The sequence below is a fragment of the Kogia breviceps genome, chromosome 3 (assembly GCF_026419965.1).
Source record: "Kogia breviceps isolate mKogBre1 chromosome 3, mKogBre1 haplotype 1, whole genome shotgun sequence".
NCBI classification, from domain to species: Eukaryota; Metazoa; Chordata; class Mammalia; order Artiodactyla; family Physeteridae; genus Kogia; species Kogia breviceps.
In genome coordinates, this window is record NC_081312.1 from 178,463,447 (window position 1) to 178,480,797 (window position 17,351).

Below are 17,351 nucleotides of genomic sequence, written 5' to 3' on the forward strand. Positions count from 1 at the left end.
AAACTTTTGGGGTTTTCAGACCCTCTTTTACACTCTTAAAAATCATTGAGAATTCCAAAGAGCTTCTGTTTGTGTTATATTCATCAATATATACCATATCAGAAAATTAAAACTAAGAAAATAAAAAATATTTGTTTCTATATTAATTTTAAAAACTAGGAAACTCATTACATGTTAACAAATATCAATAACCTTTTTTATGAAAAATAATTATATTTTCCAAAACAAAGGAAATTTAGTAGGAGAAATGGCATTGTTTTAAATTCATGTTAATTCCTTTAATGTTTGGCATAACAGAAGACATTTCTGCTTCTGCATTCAATCTGTTGTGATATCACATACTATGCAACCACTGGGAAACCTCATTGTATATTTGTAAAAGAATGGGAGTGAAAAAGAGTGAAGGAAGTCTTAATATTGTTATGAAAGCATTTTCGATCCTGTGAACCCCTTGAAAGAGTTTCTAGGACCCTAGATACCCCTAGACCATAGTCTGAGGACCACTGGTCTTAGCTATTCTAGCTTGTAGTTTCTCAGATGAAGTTTAGAATGTTTTGTCTCTTAATTTGGGAGGCAGTAATTATGTATTTAAAATCTTGTCTTCTCACTGAAGGATATCCTATATCTCTCCAATTATAAAATACTTTACAGATGATTTCTCGATAGTCTTGCATTTTCCTTTTCAGATCTCCCACCTTTCTCATTTTTTATCATTCCTAGTTATTTTATGTTCTTTGTTGCTATTGTGAACAGGATCCATTTTTCCCACTGTATTTTAATTGGTCATTGTTGGCGTCTTACAATTTTGTATGTGGCCATTTGCTTACTCTTTATTAATTCTTATGTTAAATAATATATTTGGTATGATCTAGTTTTTAAAGAAAGAACTAGAAAATTTGAATCCGTTTATATAATGTTAGTATTGATACGATATTCTCAATACTCTGAGATATCATCACACATTAGATGAAATATACGATATCTGAGAAAAACCCACTGTTCAAGTTCTAGATTTCAAAGATAATTTATGAGGAAAATATCATAAATATGCTGAATGCCCTTTGGGCATCTACTCAGATGATCGTGTTTTTTCCTTAAGACAGATGCATTGATTAAGACTAGATGACGCCTGTTCGGTGTTCTAGAATTCTTCCAATTTGGGGGCATCGCGAATGACAGATCCGTTTAGATTATTAACAGAATCAGATGCCATTTTGATTGTCGTTCTCACCTTTTGAAGGGTAGGAAGGCGTAAGCAGGCCCCAAATGTCCCTTAGGCTGTTCAGGGAACCTGGCCAGCACAGACCCGACCGGTGAGCTCAGGCAGGGGACACAGAGGACCAGCTAGAGGGTTGGTGATTCAACAGGACCCCTCCCTAAGGCAGAAGTTCCTTCGCAGGCCGCTAAAGTGAACTGGTATCTGCGGGGGAGACCTCATTCGTCATTTTCCCTCTCAATTTCAGGGTCTGAGCCCGCGGGCCTCGAGATGACATCCTCGTGACACGAGCCCCACGGAGTCTGGGGGACGTTCTTGGGGGAAGACACCGCACATCGCAAGGAGACTTCTCTTCAGGAAGGTGGGTCTGTCCGAGGGGGCTCCAGGGACGCCGGGGTCCTCTCCCTTTCCCCCGGGCTCCAGGCCAGGGAGGCGCGGCCGAACGCCATGAAGGCCCTCGCAGCCTCGGCCGCCAGTCCCGGGACCTGTGAGGAGCGCGCGGTGGACGGCGCGGCCTCCCCTCCCGGCGGTCCGGGGAAAGGCGCCTCCCGCGGGCGGGAGGAAGCACGCTCCTCCAGAGCCTGGCGAGGGGCCGTCCCCTCGAGCGCCCCGCCCCCGGCCGTCCCGCCCTGCGCGCCCGAGGGGTGGGTGGAGACGCCGGCTTCCGGCCCAGGTAAGGGGTCTGGGCCTTGGCGGCGGGCAGCCCGGGTCCTGGCGGCGTCGCTTCCCCGGCCACTGGGGGCGGGTGGGGCGAGCGCGGGGCTCCGAGAACCCCGCGTCCGCCCCGGGAAACCGGACCGGGAACGGGAGGGGGGTTCGTGGGGACCGCGCGCCTCGTCCCGACCGAGTCTCGGGAACCTGTGGCCCGCGCCGCGCCGGCTCAACCCGAGGGAACGCCTGTTCAGGGCTGATTTCTCTGGCAGCAGGTCGGTGGAGGTGGGGTCCCTGCCGCTCCAGACCCATCTCTGAAGTTTCCTTTTTAAGGAGAACGTGCAGACAGGAAAGACTGTGATATTGAGAAGTAGAGAAGTCCTTCCAGAAACGATGTCATCTCGACTTGCTCACCAACAGCCCTGTTCTGTAGTAGTTTCTGTTTGCACCTTGCTAGAATTTTCCTACGAGAAATTTTTTACAAAATTTAAATAATATTTTATTATTATTGGGATGATTGTTGGCAATAAGCCTTGAAATAGACATTGTAATGGCCCTAAAATTTAAAAAAAAAGATTTTTGAGAAAATTTGAAAACCCAAAGAATCCTTACGGGTTTTGTTGTGTCTGGAGTTTTCTTGGTGATTGAATGGGGTGCCCTTGAAGCCTCTTAATTTTTTTTTTTTGTAATTCTCATTGGTCCAGTAACTTTAGAGTTATTTTATGCCTGCACCGAATGTGAGGTGTTCCGTGTTACTTGTGCAAATAATGCTACACCTGAGGAATAAATTGTCGTTGAGCCGTACTACCTAAACGTTTCTAGGTTCAACTTCTAAATACTTTCCGTGGATCCTTGATGCTTATCCTGTAATACCTTGACTTGTTTGTTGTGTGTTACAGGCCCAGGATCACAGCTGCAGTCTGGATGCTTACTCTGTGTCATGATATCCGAACATTATTATGCATTCTTTTCAAGCTCTGCTAAAGGTAGGTGATAAAGTCGACACGTTTTCTGGATTTGCCGGAGCCTAAGTGCCAAGTTTTGACAGATAAATGACGGTGCATGTTATTCATGCCGTATTGATTTTTATTATATTATAAAAGATAATTGTTTTCAAATGGGGAAATTTAGAAATGTATAAGATTTCAAAGATAACTTGTTCTTTATGAGTATATTGATGTGATGTCTAGGCATGTGAAAAATTACTCTCATTTGTCTTAGTCCTTTTTTATTATTTTTGGGAAACAAAAAAGCACAAAGTAAAAGATTCAATGTGGTGATCTTTAATACCAGACTGTATCTGTTTGGAGAGATTTTGGTCAGTCACATAAGGAGTAGCATTGTCCTGCACTTCCTTTTTCAACTGTATCTTTACAACTTATTATTTTTTCTGCAAATATTCTTTGAAAAGTAACTTGTATCTGTCAAGTCCAAACTATTTGAAAGTTCATTAGTTGTTACTAATAGTGTGATAAACAAACACATATTTGAAAGTGCAGATATAGTTTAGACTATATAGATGTAAAGTATGTACAGTTTTGATGTAAGAATGTTTGATCATTTTAATAATTTCTGCAATGTCAGTGCTGTAAACTATTTACTTCCTTTTTTTTTTTTTTTCTTTAACCCAACAAATGAGGGTCTCTTCATTACTTTTTTCCCTGGATTGATAATTTGAAAGATTGTATCTAACAAACTCCCTTTCCTTTGCATAGGAAACAAACTCAGTTATCCTTAGAGGGTAAACAGATTTCCATTAGACTTTCAGACTAATTCACAGAAGACCCCTTACCACTTTCAGGACACACAGGGAGTCAGGAACCTCAAGTTGGGAAGCATTACTCTTTAGAACTGAAATCATCTATCACTGAACAGCAAATTTCTTTTTTTTACAAAAAATAAATTTATTTATTTTATTTTTGGCTGCGTTGGGTCTTTATTGCTGCGCGCTGGCTTTCTCTAGTTGCAGCGTGCAGGCTTCTCATTGCGGTGGTTTCTCTTGCTGTGGAGCGTGGGCTCTAGGCATGCGGGCTCAGTAGTTGTGGTGCACAGGCTTAGTTGCTCCGCGGCATGTGGGATCTTCCCGGACACTTCCCGTGTCCCCTGCATTGACAGGCAGATTCTTAACCACTGAGCCACCAGGGAAGTCCTCAAATTTCTACCATGGACTTTGACCTGGTTTGTTTCTTGACTCTTCCGTTTACCAGCATGATGACCTTAAAAACTCTCTAATCCTCAGTCTTCTTTTCTGAAAATGGGGGTTAGAGTAATGCCTTTCTGAAAGGGTTTCTTATAAGTGTTAAAAGTTAAATGACATAATGCATGTAAAACTATAAGCCCCGTAGGTACCTGGCATCTGATAAACAGTCAGAAAAATGCTAGACATTGTTGTTATCTTTCTTGATGTCCCAGGGTGATTACACCATGTGGATAGGTTCTTGTTTATTGGCCATTTTTAACAAAGAACACAAAACAAACCTCATGTAGCAGTCACAGGCTGATATAGGCATAAAGGCTGAATTTGGCTGAATTTGCTATATTTATTTGGGTCAGCTTGGTACTTTAAAATAACTGACTATTTTACGACTATTTACCAATGGTTTGTAAAATTTATGTAAATTCCCAGAGTCCTCGCTTCTCCTGAAAAACAAGAGGACCAGGGAGGGTGGGGCTTGCAGCTGGCAGTGCTGCGCCGGGATGTGGCTGCCCACTTTGCATGGGGCACACGCTCTCCACTTGGCCACGATGCCTCTACCCGCTGCTTTTATTTCATCCAGGTGTGCTTCACGCATATATTTTACCTCCTCTGTCCCTGCAGACATCTCAGTTTGTGATTTCTGACTCAGAAAATATCCCTTACTAACTTGAACAGGTAGATGTGTGGCCAAAACTATAACCCAACTTGCATCCTTGAAAAAGGAGGCGAGTCATCCTGTATTACAATGAACAAAGCATCATTTCCTCATAAAACTCATTTGATACTTAGGTCAGCTCTGAGAATTAGTTCAAACATGCATTATTATTCCATTTTACAGCTGTGGACACTGAAGTTTATAGGTTTGTACCAAAACTTAAAATCGTGTTTTGATGACTTAAAGTTTTTGGGGGTTCTCACTAATGCCACTTTTTAAATAGGGAGAAATTTTCTAGGAAATGATAGCCTTTCTTTTGGTTCTAGTGTTTAAGCATGTATTTTTATCACAGTAATTGCAGAAGGAGAAAATGAGTGGTGGAAAGCAGAATGCATGGCTAGAAGTACATAAGTAGACCTGTTTCCCTTCTCTACAAAACACTTTTAAGCAAATTGAAGGGAACAAAACATGGGTTATGGCTCATTCAAAGCAGACCATACATATAACTGGACAAGGTCTGTTTTAAACCAAACTTTATTGCCTGTGTTATTGGAAAGCTGGAAGGGATATGTGACCGATTTATCTGGTCTGTAGTTCAACAAGACCAGAGATTTCTGTGAGCCTGTGTTTTAAAGTTCTGTGAAAAAGGAGATACTTGAAACTTGCTTGGTGATTCAGCCTGGTGTCTCTGGAAGGTGGTTTTACATGGCACACTCACTTTTCTCTAGGCTGCTTTTAACCAGCAAGGCTTTATGGCTTTCATAATCATACCAGGAGAATAATCTACACAATAAGTTAAAATCACGCACAGTTCATTTGTGGGCATAATAACTGATGATACGTGACAATGTCTGAGAGAAGTTCAGCCAGCCATGCACATGGTTGGGGAAGCATCTCGGCAAAGACTACAGGAGGTCCTGCAGCAGCAAAGAGTCTACAATGTTCTAAGACTTGTCAGAAGGCAGCTGAGGCTGCAGTCACTGTGAGTGGTGAAGAAGAGCATAGGTTGAGTTTAGGGAGGTCAGAAGGGATCCGAAGGACATGGTAAGAATGTGGATTTTGAAGGATTTTTAGCGGGAAGATAGTGTAGTCCGGCTTCTGTGTTGAGATCCTTCTGGCTGCTGTCTGTGGAGAGAGACAAGTTCTGTAGCTGCCCTACTGATGTTCCAGGATTTCTCTTTCATCACAGACAGCGCCTGCTTTTGACTCTAACTTAAACCATATGTGATGCAGTTTAAACAGCTTGGCAGAAGCGCATGCATAAAGGGAAGGATCTTCCAGTAATATTCTACAGAAAAAAGTGAGAATCGCAGTGTTAAAATATTGCTTAGTTTTGAATAAAGCCACTTGCTACTTTCTTAGTGTGTTTTCTCTCATGAGTGAATTGCATTTTCACTGAGAAATGGCTTTCTCTGTCTGTATTTTGGAAAAGTTAACAGTTAAGCTGATTAAAGTTTGTGTTATATGAGAAGAGAAAATGTGCTCATGTTCACTTATGAAGCAATTATCCCTAAATTGGGTTTCTAGCCCCTTCTACTGATAAATTTGATCATTACCTCTAAAGTATTAAAAGATACTTAGAGTGATTTTCAGGTATTTAAGAACTTAACGTATTCTCCTTAGTGATTATATGAGTTAGGAATTGAGTGTTAAGAGTTAGAGTATGAAGGCCCATTAATGCAAACATTCCAAGAAAAATAACTTTTATTTTTCTATTCTTTCCTTCTCTAATATTATTTCTAGGAAATTGTCCATTTAATCTGTTTTTAAGTTTCTTGATATAAAATTGTATCCTTTTATGATCTTTTTAGTCTCTGCTGTAATTTGTTAGTCTTTCATCCTTAGTACTGTCCATCTGTACCTTTTCTCTTGTTTGGTTTTTTTCTTGATCAGTCTTGATAGAGGCTTGTCTATTTTTTTTTTTTTTTTTTTTGTGGTACGCGGGCCTCTCACCGCTGTGGCCTCTCCCATTGCGGAGGACAGGCTCCGGACGCGCAGGCCCAGCGGCCATGGCTCACGGGCCCAGCCGCTCCGCGGCACGTGGGATCCTCCCGGACCGGGGCACGAACCCGTGTCCCCTGCATCGGCAGGCGGGCTCTCAACCACTGCGCCACCAGGGAAGCCCGAGGCTTGTCTATTTTTAAAAAATTCTTTTTGAAGAACTATTATATTTATCAATCTTCTAATCTGTGAAACTGAGTTATTTGTCTTATTCTTGTAATGTCTTTCTTTAATTTCAACTCTTCCTTTTTCTACATTTTTTGCTTTTATTTTGTAATTATATAATTTTTAGCTTTTCTTCCTTTGTAATAGAAAATTTGAGGCTATCTGTTTTCCTCTGTGTACTGTTTCAGCTGTATCCCATACATTTTCTTGAGTAGTATTTTTATTATTATTCAGTTCTAAGTCTATTTTAAAATGTCATTACATTTCTTCTTTGGCTCTTGAATTGCTCCTTTTAAAGTATCCAAGGGTATGGGTTTTTAAAAATTTATCTAATAGTTGTTGATTTCTTACTTAATTACATTGCAGTCATATGTGCTCAGGAAGAGTATTCATTATTAGACACAGGATTTCATGTGTATTCAGGATATCCATTCAATTTTCTTTGTTAATTGTTTAAATTTTATCTATTCGTAAGAACTTCTTTCTCCACTTGATCCAAAAATCACTGGCAAGGTGTGTTAAAATCTCCCACTAAAATTGTCACTTTCTCTATTTTTCTTTGTATGTCTTTCAGTTCTTATTTTATGTATTTTGGGCCTCTGTTTTGAGCTTTTATGTTTTCTTGGTGAATTAAGTCTTTGATTATTATGTAGTGATCCTCTTTACCTCTAATAAATATTTTTCCTTAGAGTACATTTTGTCTGATGTTAATCTAGCCTCATCACTTTCTTTTGTTGAATATTTACATGGTACCATTATTTTATTTCCAGTCTACCTCTATCTGTAGTTTATGTGAATCTCATGCAAATAGCCAGAAGCTACCGGTTTCTGGCTTTTGACTGGTGAGTTTGGTCCATTTACAATTCTTGTGATTACTGACATATTTATAATTCTTTCCACAGGGCTATTTTATGCTTTCTATTTCTTCTGCTTTTTTAATGCTTCCTTTATTCTCTTTTCCTGAGTTTTTTGATTGAATGAGTTTGTTAATATCACTTTTTCTCTTTTAATATTATGCATAGTATTTTGAGGGTCTAGTGTTTAAGTATTTGACATGTATATCTTAAAGTCTAAAGTTATTATTTCTAATTGCCTCTTTAACTATATGAGGAACTTAAGAACATTTTAAATTCTATCACTCTGCTTTTGATTATTATTGTTCATTTTTGTCTATTATTGTTTCTTACAGTCAGTGTTAGTTTAGATTTACACACATGTGTAACAATTTATTCACTGTTTTTGGCAATTGAGACCTTCCTTGTGAGACCATTATCATTCTTTAGAGACATTTAGAAGTTCTCTTTCTCAGGGGTCACTGTCATTAAACTCAATTTTTTTTTTTTTTTGGTGAAAAATATCTTTAATCTGCCTTTGATCTTGAAGGATACTTTTGTTTGTTCTAGATTAACATTTTATTTCAGCATTTTGAATATTGTACTACTGTTTTCTATTGAAATATCAGCAGTCACTCTAATTGTTTCCTTCTATGTGTAATATATCTTTTCTATTCGGTTGGTTTTAAGAGCTTCTCATTGTCTTTGGTTTTCTGTAGTTTCATTGCAGTGTATCTAACTGTGGATTTTCAAAAAAAATTTACTGAGCTTCCTAAATTTGAGTGTTTATACCTTTCACCTGTTTGGGAAAACTTCCAGCCACTGTCTATTGCTTTTTCTCCATTCTCTCCTTCTCAAACTGACTAGATGCCTGTTAGACTGAATCAGTCAGGAAAACGGAATTAATACCAAGTAGTTCGACAGAGGGAATTTAACACGGTGCTGTGGTCTGAATGTTTGTATCCTCCCCAAATTCATATTTTTAAATCCTAACCACCAGGGTAATGGTGTTGGGTATGAGGCCTTTGGGAAGTGATTAGGTCACAAGGGCAGAGCCTCATGAATGGGATTAGCATTGTATAAAAGAGACCCCAGAGAGTGAGCTCCTCCCTTCCACCACGTGGGGTTACAGCAAAAAGACAGCTGTCTAGAAAGAAAGTGAATGCACACCCAACACCACATCTACTAGCACCATGATCTTGGACTTCCTAGCCTCTAGAACTGTGAGAAATAAACGTTTGTTGTTTATAATCCACCCAGTTTATATTGTTTTTGCTGGAGCAGCCTGAACAGACTAAGACATATGGGGGATTAGTTACAAATGTTTTAGGACAGGGGTCCCCAACCCCCAGGCTGCACAGCAGGAGGTGAGCGACAGGCTAGTGAGTGAAGCTTTCTCTGCCGCTCCCCATGGCTTGCAATACTGCCTGAGCCGTCCCCACCGCCGTGGAAAAATTGTCTTCCGTGAAACCGGTCCCTGGTGCCAAAAAGGTTGGGGACCGCTGTTTTAGGATATCTGCAAACCAAACGGGAAAATGAAGGAAACTAAAAGTTAGCAATAGCAAAAAACGGTTGTCACGCCTCAGGCTCTAGAGTTACAGCAAGGAGACAGTCTTACCAGAATTCAGAAGCCGAGGCCATCTAGAACCATGGCAAGTCTGCTCCACAGGAACAGGGACCGCTGGGGAGATACAGCCACTGATGGAGACACCACAAAACCCAGAGAAAGCAGAGGAGGCATATCCTCCTACCATCCAGTCTCTTGCCTGGCACTCTCACTGACAGCATCTAGCAGGGGAGGAAGCCAGTGGGACAAGGAAATTTGGGAAATACAGTTCTGAGATGTCAGCCCCCAAGATTCAGGACATGGAAGGTCATGCATGGATCTGAGAGCAAGCAGACCCTTCTGGTCTCCCTTCCATATCTTTCAGTTTGGCTCCCCGGTTTTTCTTTACTTTGTTTCCCTGTACTACATACAGAGTCATATTTTTATTGTGGTAAAATGTGCATTACATAGAGTTTACCCTTTTAACCATTTTAAAACGTGCAGTTCTTTGGCTGTAAGTACATTCATGTTGTTGTGCAACGATCACCGCCATCCGCCTCCACAACTTCTTTTATCTTCCCAAACTGAGACTCTACCTGTTAAGTAATAATTCCCATTTTCCCTTCCCTGATCTCCTGGCAACCACAATTGTACCTTCTGTCTGTGAATTCGACTATTCTGGGTACTATGTATAAGTGGAATCATACAACATTGGACCTTTTGTGACAGGCTTTTCTTTTCACAACACATAAGGCCTTCTAGGCTTTTCCATGTTGTAGCATGTGTCAGAATTTTCTTCCTTCTTAAGGCTGAATCACATTCTGTTATATGTAATACAACATTTTATTTATCCATTCATCCATTGATGGACATGCAGGCTGATTCCACCTAGCTGTTGTGAGTAATACTGATATGAACGTGGATGTACAAATAACTCTTTGAGACCCTCCTTTCAACTATTTTGGATATTTACCCAGAAGTAGAATTGCTGGATCATGTGGTAATTCAGTGTTTTTCTGAGGAAGCACCATGTCATTTTCCACAGCAGTTGTACTATTTTACTTTCCTACCAGCAATCACAAGAGTTTCAATTTCCCCACACCCTGATGATGTTTTTTGTTGTTTGATAATAGCCATTTTAATGGTTGTGAAGTAGTATCTCTTCATGGTTTGATTTGCATTTTCCTAAGGATTAGTGATTCCATATGCTTATTGGCCATTTGTATATATCTTCTTTGGACAAATGTCTGTTCAACTCCTTTGCCCATTTTTTTAAAAAAAATAAATTTATTTATTTATTTATGGCTGTGTTGGGTCTTCGTTTCTGTGCGAGGGCTCTCTCCAGTTGCGGCAAGCGGGGGCCACTCTTCATCGCGGTGCGCGGGCCTCTCACTGTCACAGCTTCTCCCGTTGCGGAGCACAGGCTCCAGACGCGCAGGCTCAGTAGTTGTGGCTCACGGGCCCAGTTGCTCCGTGGCATGTGGGATCTTCCCAGACCAGGGCTTGAACCCATGTCCCCTGCATTGGCAGGCAGATTCTTAACCACTGCGCCACCAGGGAAGCCCCTTTACCCATTTTTAAAGTTAGGTTATTTTGTTGTTGTAGGCATTCTTTATGTTCTGGATATTAACCCTTTATCAGGTATATGACTTACAAATATTTTCTTCTATCCTGTAGGTTGTCTGTTCACTCTGTTGATGGTGTCCTTTGAGGTACAAGAGTTTTTAATTTTTATGAAATCTAATTTATCTATTTTTTCCTCTATTTTATGAAGTCTAATTTATCTATTTTTTCCTCTATTTTATGAAGTCTAATTTATCTATTTTTTCCTCTTACCTGTGCTTTGGTGTCAGATTCAAGAAATCACTGCCAAATTCAGTGTTGTGTAGCTTTTCCCATGTATTTTCTTCTAATTTTTATGGTTTTAGCTCTTACGTTTAGGTCTTTGAACTATTTTGTGTCAGTTTTTGCATGTGGTGTAACATGAGGATTCAACTTCATTCTTTTGCGTGTGGATTTCCAATTTTCTCAACACAAATTGTTAAAAAGACTGTTATTTCCTCATTGAATGGTCTTGACAGTCTTGCTGAAAATTACTTGACCATGTATGTGAGGTTTTATTTCTGGGCTGTCTGTTTGATTCCCTTGGTCTGTGTGTTTGTCCTTGTGGCAGTAAAATGCTGAGTTGATTACTATAGCTTTGTACTAAGTTTTGAAAGCAGGAAGTGTGAGAGACCTGTAACTTTATTCTTCTTTTTCAGTATTGTTTGGGTTATTGGAAGTCCTTTGAGAGTCCTTCCGATTTTGGGATGGATTTTTTTTTCTATTTATTCAAAAAAACTCATTGGGATCTTGATAGGGAGTGCATTGAATCTACAGATTGCTTTGGGCAGTACACATAGACATCTTAACAGTATCATCTTCCAATACGTGAACACGATGTGTCTTTCCATTTCTTTGTGTCTTCTTTAATTTCTTTCAGCATTGTTTTGTAGTTACCACTATACAAGTCTCTCACCCTTCTTGGTTAAATTTATTCCTAAGTATTTTTTTGGTGTTATTATAAATAGAATCAATTTCTTAATTTCTCTTTTGGGTTCATTGTTAAGTGTATAGAAATTCAACTGATCTTTGCATGTTGATTTTGCATCCCATAACTTTCCTGAATTCATGTATTAGTTCTAACAGCCTTTGTGGATTCTTTAGGGTTTTCTACATAAAAGATCAAGTCACCTGTGAATAGAGATAATTTTATTCTTCCTTTCCAATTTAGATGCCTTTTATTTCTTTTTAATAAATTATTTACTTATATTTTATTTTTGGCTGTGTTGGGTCTTTGTTGCTGTGCGTGGGCTTTCTCTAGTTGTGGCGAGTGGGGGCTACTCTTCGCTGTGGTGCGCGGGCTTCTAATTGCGGTGGCTTCTCTTGTTTCAGAGCACAGGCTCTATGCGCACAGGCTTCAGTAGTTGTGGCACGTGGCCTCTAGAGCACAGGCTCAGTAGTTGTGGCGCACGGGCTGTAGGCACGCGCGGGCTTCAGTAATTGTGGCACGTGGGCTCAGTAGTCGTGGCTCGCGGGCTCTAGAGCACAGACTCAGTAGTTGTGGTGCACGGGCTTAGTTGCTCTGGCATGTGGGATCTTCCCGGACCAGGGCTCGAACCCGTGTCCCCTGCGTTGGCAGGCGGATTCTTAACCACTGCACCACCAGGGAAGTCCCATATTTCTTTTTCTTGATTGCTTGCTCTGGCTAGGACTTCCAGTACTGTGTTGGATAGAAATGGCAAAAGTAGGCATCCTTGCCTGGATGATACTTACAGAGTATCTCCTGTGTGCCAGTCATGGTTTTAGAGTCTTTGTGATACATCAGTGAACAACCTGGATAAAATTTTAGCCCTTGTGGGGCTTACATTCTAGTAGCATAGAAAAAATAATAAATAAAACATGATAAACAAGAAATAATACAATGTGCAAAGAGGTAATAAGTGTTATGAAAATAGAGCAGGGTAAGGGGAACCAAGAGTTGGGAGGCAGGATGGAGTGGAGGACAACAGCAGGTTGAGATTTTAAATAGGATGGTTAGGGTAGGTCTTATTGAAAGGTGATGGCTGATGTAAGACTTGGAGGAAGTAGGCCATGTGGCTTCCTGGAGAATGAGCATTCTAGACAGAGGGAAGAGACAGCCCAGTGAGAGATCATCCTGTGTATGCTGTGTATTTGAATGCCTGCAGGCAGTTTGATTATTTTAAGTAAAGAAGAATTAAGTGCAGGTTTACAAAAGCAGTCAGAATAATTGTTGAGATGAGTGTTAAGATCCTGAAGTAAGATACATTTTTATTGTATTATGGTCTTTTTTTCTATCATGAGAAAAACCTCAGTAGCTCAATATATAATAAATCAACTAAAAAAGGGGATTTTTCATTTTAAAATGTAGCTTTGTAAGTACCTTTTCAGAGTTATGGTAAATATATAGATCAAAATACAGTATATATATATATTATATATATATATATCTCAAAAGTAATTCTTTAGATTACATGATCATATAATTAAGAACAATTATATGTTTCAGTTTTATGAGCTAGAGAATTATTATTGTTTTATTCTTTGGGTGCTGAAGACTAGAAAAAATATAAACATTGCTATGTTGAATGCAATTTACTATAATCATTAAATAGTTGTTTACTAACTGTGATATTTTATTTTATTCTTAAAGAATAAACAACTGTGTATTTGAAAAGTATAGTTTAGGAGTCATAAGGCTTGTTTCTATTCTAATTCTTGAAATTCTTTACTGTTTAATTCTGAGGAAGTCTTTTTAGTGTTCTTTTGCCTAAAAGTTTTGTTTGTTTTAAATGGGACTTAACTAAGTGTATTCAGTTTCCAAAATGCCTATGCATTTGTCATTTTGTTATTATTGTTTTATAATGTAGCAATGCACTGCTTTAAATATTTGTCTTACTATGAACTGTTAAAGAGGAAATTCTATTTTAGATAAACTCCTGTTCTTGTTTAATGTCCAGCTCTAGTACTGCTAATTTCTGTATCTTTTCATGATACTTCAGAATTAATTGCTTCTTCACCTGGGCGACCATAGCACTTTATGCCTATTTCTATTACCTATCACTTTTCATAATATAGTTACATATTTATTTACCTATCCACAAGTTACCTATCTTTGTATCCCCAAAACTCTAAAATACTTTGCACACATTTGGTGTTCAGTCACTTTTAACTGAATTCATATGCCTGTATATTTAAAGACCAACAGTTAATCCCTAATATTAAAACAGCAGAAATTAAAATAGTGTTCAATAACATTGCCACTGAAAAGGAAATATTCCATAAAATGAATGGTTTTCCTGGTTGAAAACTTCTACTTCAGGCATTTAATAAGATTTAATTTGGTCCCTTGGTCTAAATTTTACCTTATATGGATGGCATAAATGCTTATTTGCATGACTCAAGTAGATAGATGTTAAAAGTAGTTATCTTGTGACTGATTATGAAATCACTAAAGTGGATGATTATTACTGATTACCTCCTACTTGTTTCTTTGCATTTCGGATCAAAAGCATGAATTTCATAAGGATTAAGTGTTGTAAGAACTATTCATAAGTGTGTTTTTATGTAGCGCTGTAAGAACTATTCATAAGTGTGTTTTTATGTAGTGATGTAATTTTCAGCAGGCATTCATAGCCATTTACTGGATGATGTCCCCTTAAATATAATGAATCAGAATATGATCCTTATTTTGTTTAGATTTTCAAATTCTTTTCAGCTCCTCCTAATCCTTATTTCTCTCTCCCATTTAAAAACTTTTTTGGAAGAACCATATTGATTCACTTATTCAACAGCTATGTATTTAACAGCTACTATATGCCAGGCACAGAGTGAAGCATTGTAAGATTTGTAAGTGAACAAGAGAGATAAGATCTCAGTTCTCAGAATTAACAGATAAACAAATAAACATTTGCCCATTTAGCGAGCATTTACTAATTGTTTGCAATGTGTTAGGCATCATTCTGGGAACTGTGGATACAGTGGTAAAAATAACAAAGTCTGTACCCTCTGTAGCGTACATTTTGATGGAGGAATAAAATATACAGGGAAGACATTTCTAAAATGTTATATTTGAGCTGAGATATGAGGATGAGGTGGAACAGAAGAAAAAGACTGAGGCCAAACAGCAACTACTGATGATAAACAGACGGAACTCCTCGTGTTTGATGCACGTTGGTTTGTAGTTTCTGAGATAAGATTAAGTTTATCAATGCTTCCATTTTGTCACTTAATTATTAAATGAGGGCGTCAGTTGGGAAGTTTCATGGGAGGCGATGGACAGCAAAGAGGGAACAATTTGAGGAGAGAGAAATTTGAGGACAGAGATCTCTGTGAAATAGTTAATCACCCCAGAGAAAAGAGAATATACAAACCAGGGAAGTGCAGTAGAATTGCTGGGCAGTATTGAGGGTCTACTTGCAAGTTTTTTATCCTGAATTTAAAGTGAAGCGATACAGCCTAGTTGTGTGGTTTTCTCTAGCTACAGGCACAGGTGTGAAGAAGATGCAGAGTTTAACCAGAGTTGGTTTCTTAACCCCAGGAGACAGGTGGTGGAGAAAGAGAAGAACAAGAGTGCTGAGGGCATTTGCAAGGAAGTTATAATAATTCAAGCTGTAGAATTTATGCTGGGGAAGGAGAAAATGAAGAGGGAATGAAGGCTGAAGAGATCTGATGGATATAAAGAAAGTGAGGAATCAGTGGATTGGAGGATTAAATGAGGTTGAAAGTTGTGGTCAGACAAGTGAATTTCATGGGCTAATATTAGTATGTAATATTAACACATTTATTAATAGATGTGTTTTTATGTGTATGCATACACATACAAGCACAGCTGCATCAACTTTTTTTTTTTTTCAATCAACGTTTTAACATCGAAAAGAGGGAGGTTTTGCACAGATAATTGAAAAATTCTGAGGACCACTACAAGTTCTGGTTTCTCTTTCTGTTCCTTTTTTTTTCCTTTGTAATTTTATAGAAATGGTTGAGTGTAATATAAGGGGAACATGAAAGGCTAAAAGCTTTACTTGGAAGATCTCATCTTAGGTTATGTATAAAATCTCTTTAAAAATCACTTGACCTTATTGGCCATATTCTCCTAATTATTTCAGCACTGTGCCAGGTGCTGGGCATACAGTAATATCAGGTCAAGGTGGGTTCAGAGTGGTCTTGGAGTGCAGAGGTGGGCACGCAACCTAAATGGGATGGAGAGTGGTCACATTTGGAGGGAATGACATCTAAGCTAACACCTGAAAAGAGAAGTAGTAGCAAAGAAATCACAGAAGTGGGAGGGAATAGTGTATATGGAGATCCACAAGCAAGAAAGAAATGACCTGAGGGATCCCAAGTGGCTGGTTTGTAGTGTCTGAGGGAAGAGATGTTGAGACATGAGGCTAGGAAATTAAGCAAGGGCCATATTTTAAAGGACCTGGTAGTTTATGTGAAAGAAATTTCATCCTAAAAGCAGTGGGGGACTGATCATTGGGTTTTATTTACATAGACCAGTGAAATAAAACACAATCATTTTCAAGTGTGGGATTTGCTTTGATGGAGAGGTTGAATTTTATCATCTCTAAGGTTCATTCTAAAATTCTTTGATTCATGAGTATAAAGCAGTAAATCAAAATGATTTAAATATGTGCCTCTTATTTTAATCTGAAAATAATTAGTAGCAATTAAAGTGGAACTGTATTAAACATAGAAAGCCCTGCTTACAAAGCATTATTAAACTCATATTCATCTGTTTGCAAAAAAGAATTGAAATTAAAATTTTTCCATGACTCTGAGTACATTTGGTTACTGCTGTGTATTTTCCATATCAGTGAAAATATTAGATAATTTCCCATGAGTTTATGTGTGCCATTTAATATCACCAATCAAATGTAGATGAAACCCTGTGCTTTTTCTCTCCAGTGATTTAAACTTGTAAGATGCTTCCAATAATTGGAAAAACAGTCATCTTTGATAACTTTCCCGATCCTTCTGATACATGGGAAATCACTGAAACAATCGGCAAAGGAACTTACGGAAAAGTTTTTAAAGTGTTGAATAAGAAAAATGGCCAAAAAGCAGCAGTCAAAATTCTGGATCCGATTCATGTAAGTCACATTGTTTTTTTTTTTTTCCTGCTAACTAACTTTTAAAAAAAAATCTGTATTAAACAGTTAAAAAGTCTCTAGGTATCTTATCTTGATTTATTTATCACAATGCCAGTTACAATTTGAAGAAAATGTTTTTTTTTTTAAAGTCTACTTGTTAGAGGTTCCTTGTTTATATGCTTAACATATATAATAAGGTACAATAAATACTTGATACATGAATAAATATGTAATGCAAATAAGTATATAAATAATACAACTCTCAACAGCTCAACAGTTGATTTAATATTATTTTAGATTTCAAAGTATTGTCAGAATACAGATTTATGGGTCTAGAAGTAATCCTAAAAGGTCGTCTGTACCAGATCTCCTTTTCTTCCTGTGTTTATTTAGGCTTCAGGCAGAATTCCTCCTATTCCAAGCCAGAAATAT

General features: G+C 38.4%; 1 protein-coding gene across 2 annotated transcripts in view; it reads left to right on the forward strand.

Annotated features, from left to right (window-relative positions):
* The first annotated feature begins 1,867 nt into the window (after positions 1–1,867).
* MYO3A (myosin IIIA) overlaps positions 1,868–17,351 on the forward strand; it is a 177,708-nt gene continuing 162,224 nt past the window's right edge. For both annotated transcript variants that reach the window (XM_067030447.1, XM_067030446.1), the window contains exons 1-3: positions 1,868–1,889; positions 2,767–2,853; positions 16,735–16,919. In XM_067030447.1, the coding sequence (XP_066886548.1) occupies positions 16,752–16,919 (168 nt within the window). In that variant the 5' untranslated portion in view covers positions 1,868–1,889; positions 2,767–2,853; positions 16,735–16,751. The remainder of the gene's footprint in view (positions 1,890–2,766; positions 2,854–16,734; positions 16,920–17,351) is intronic.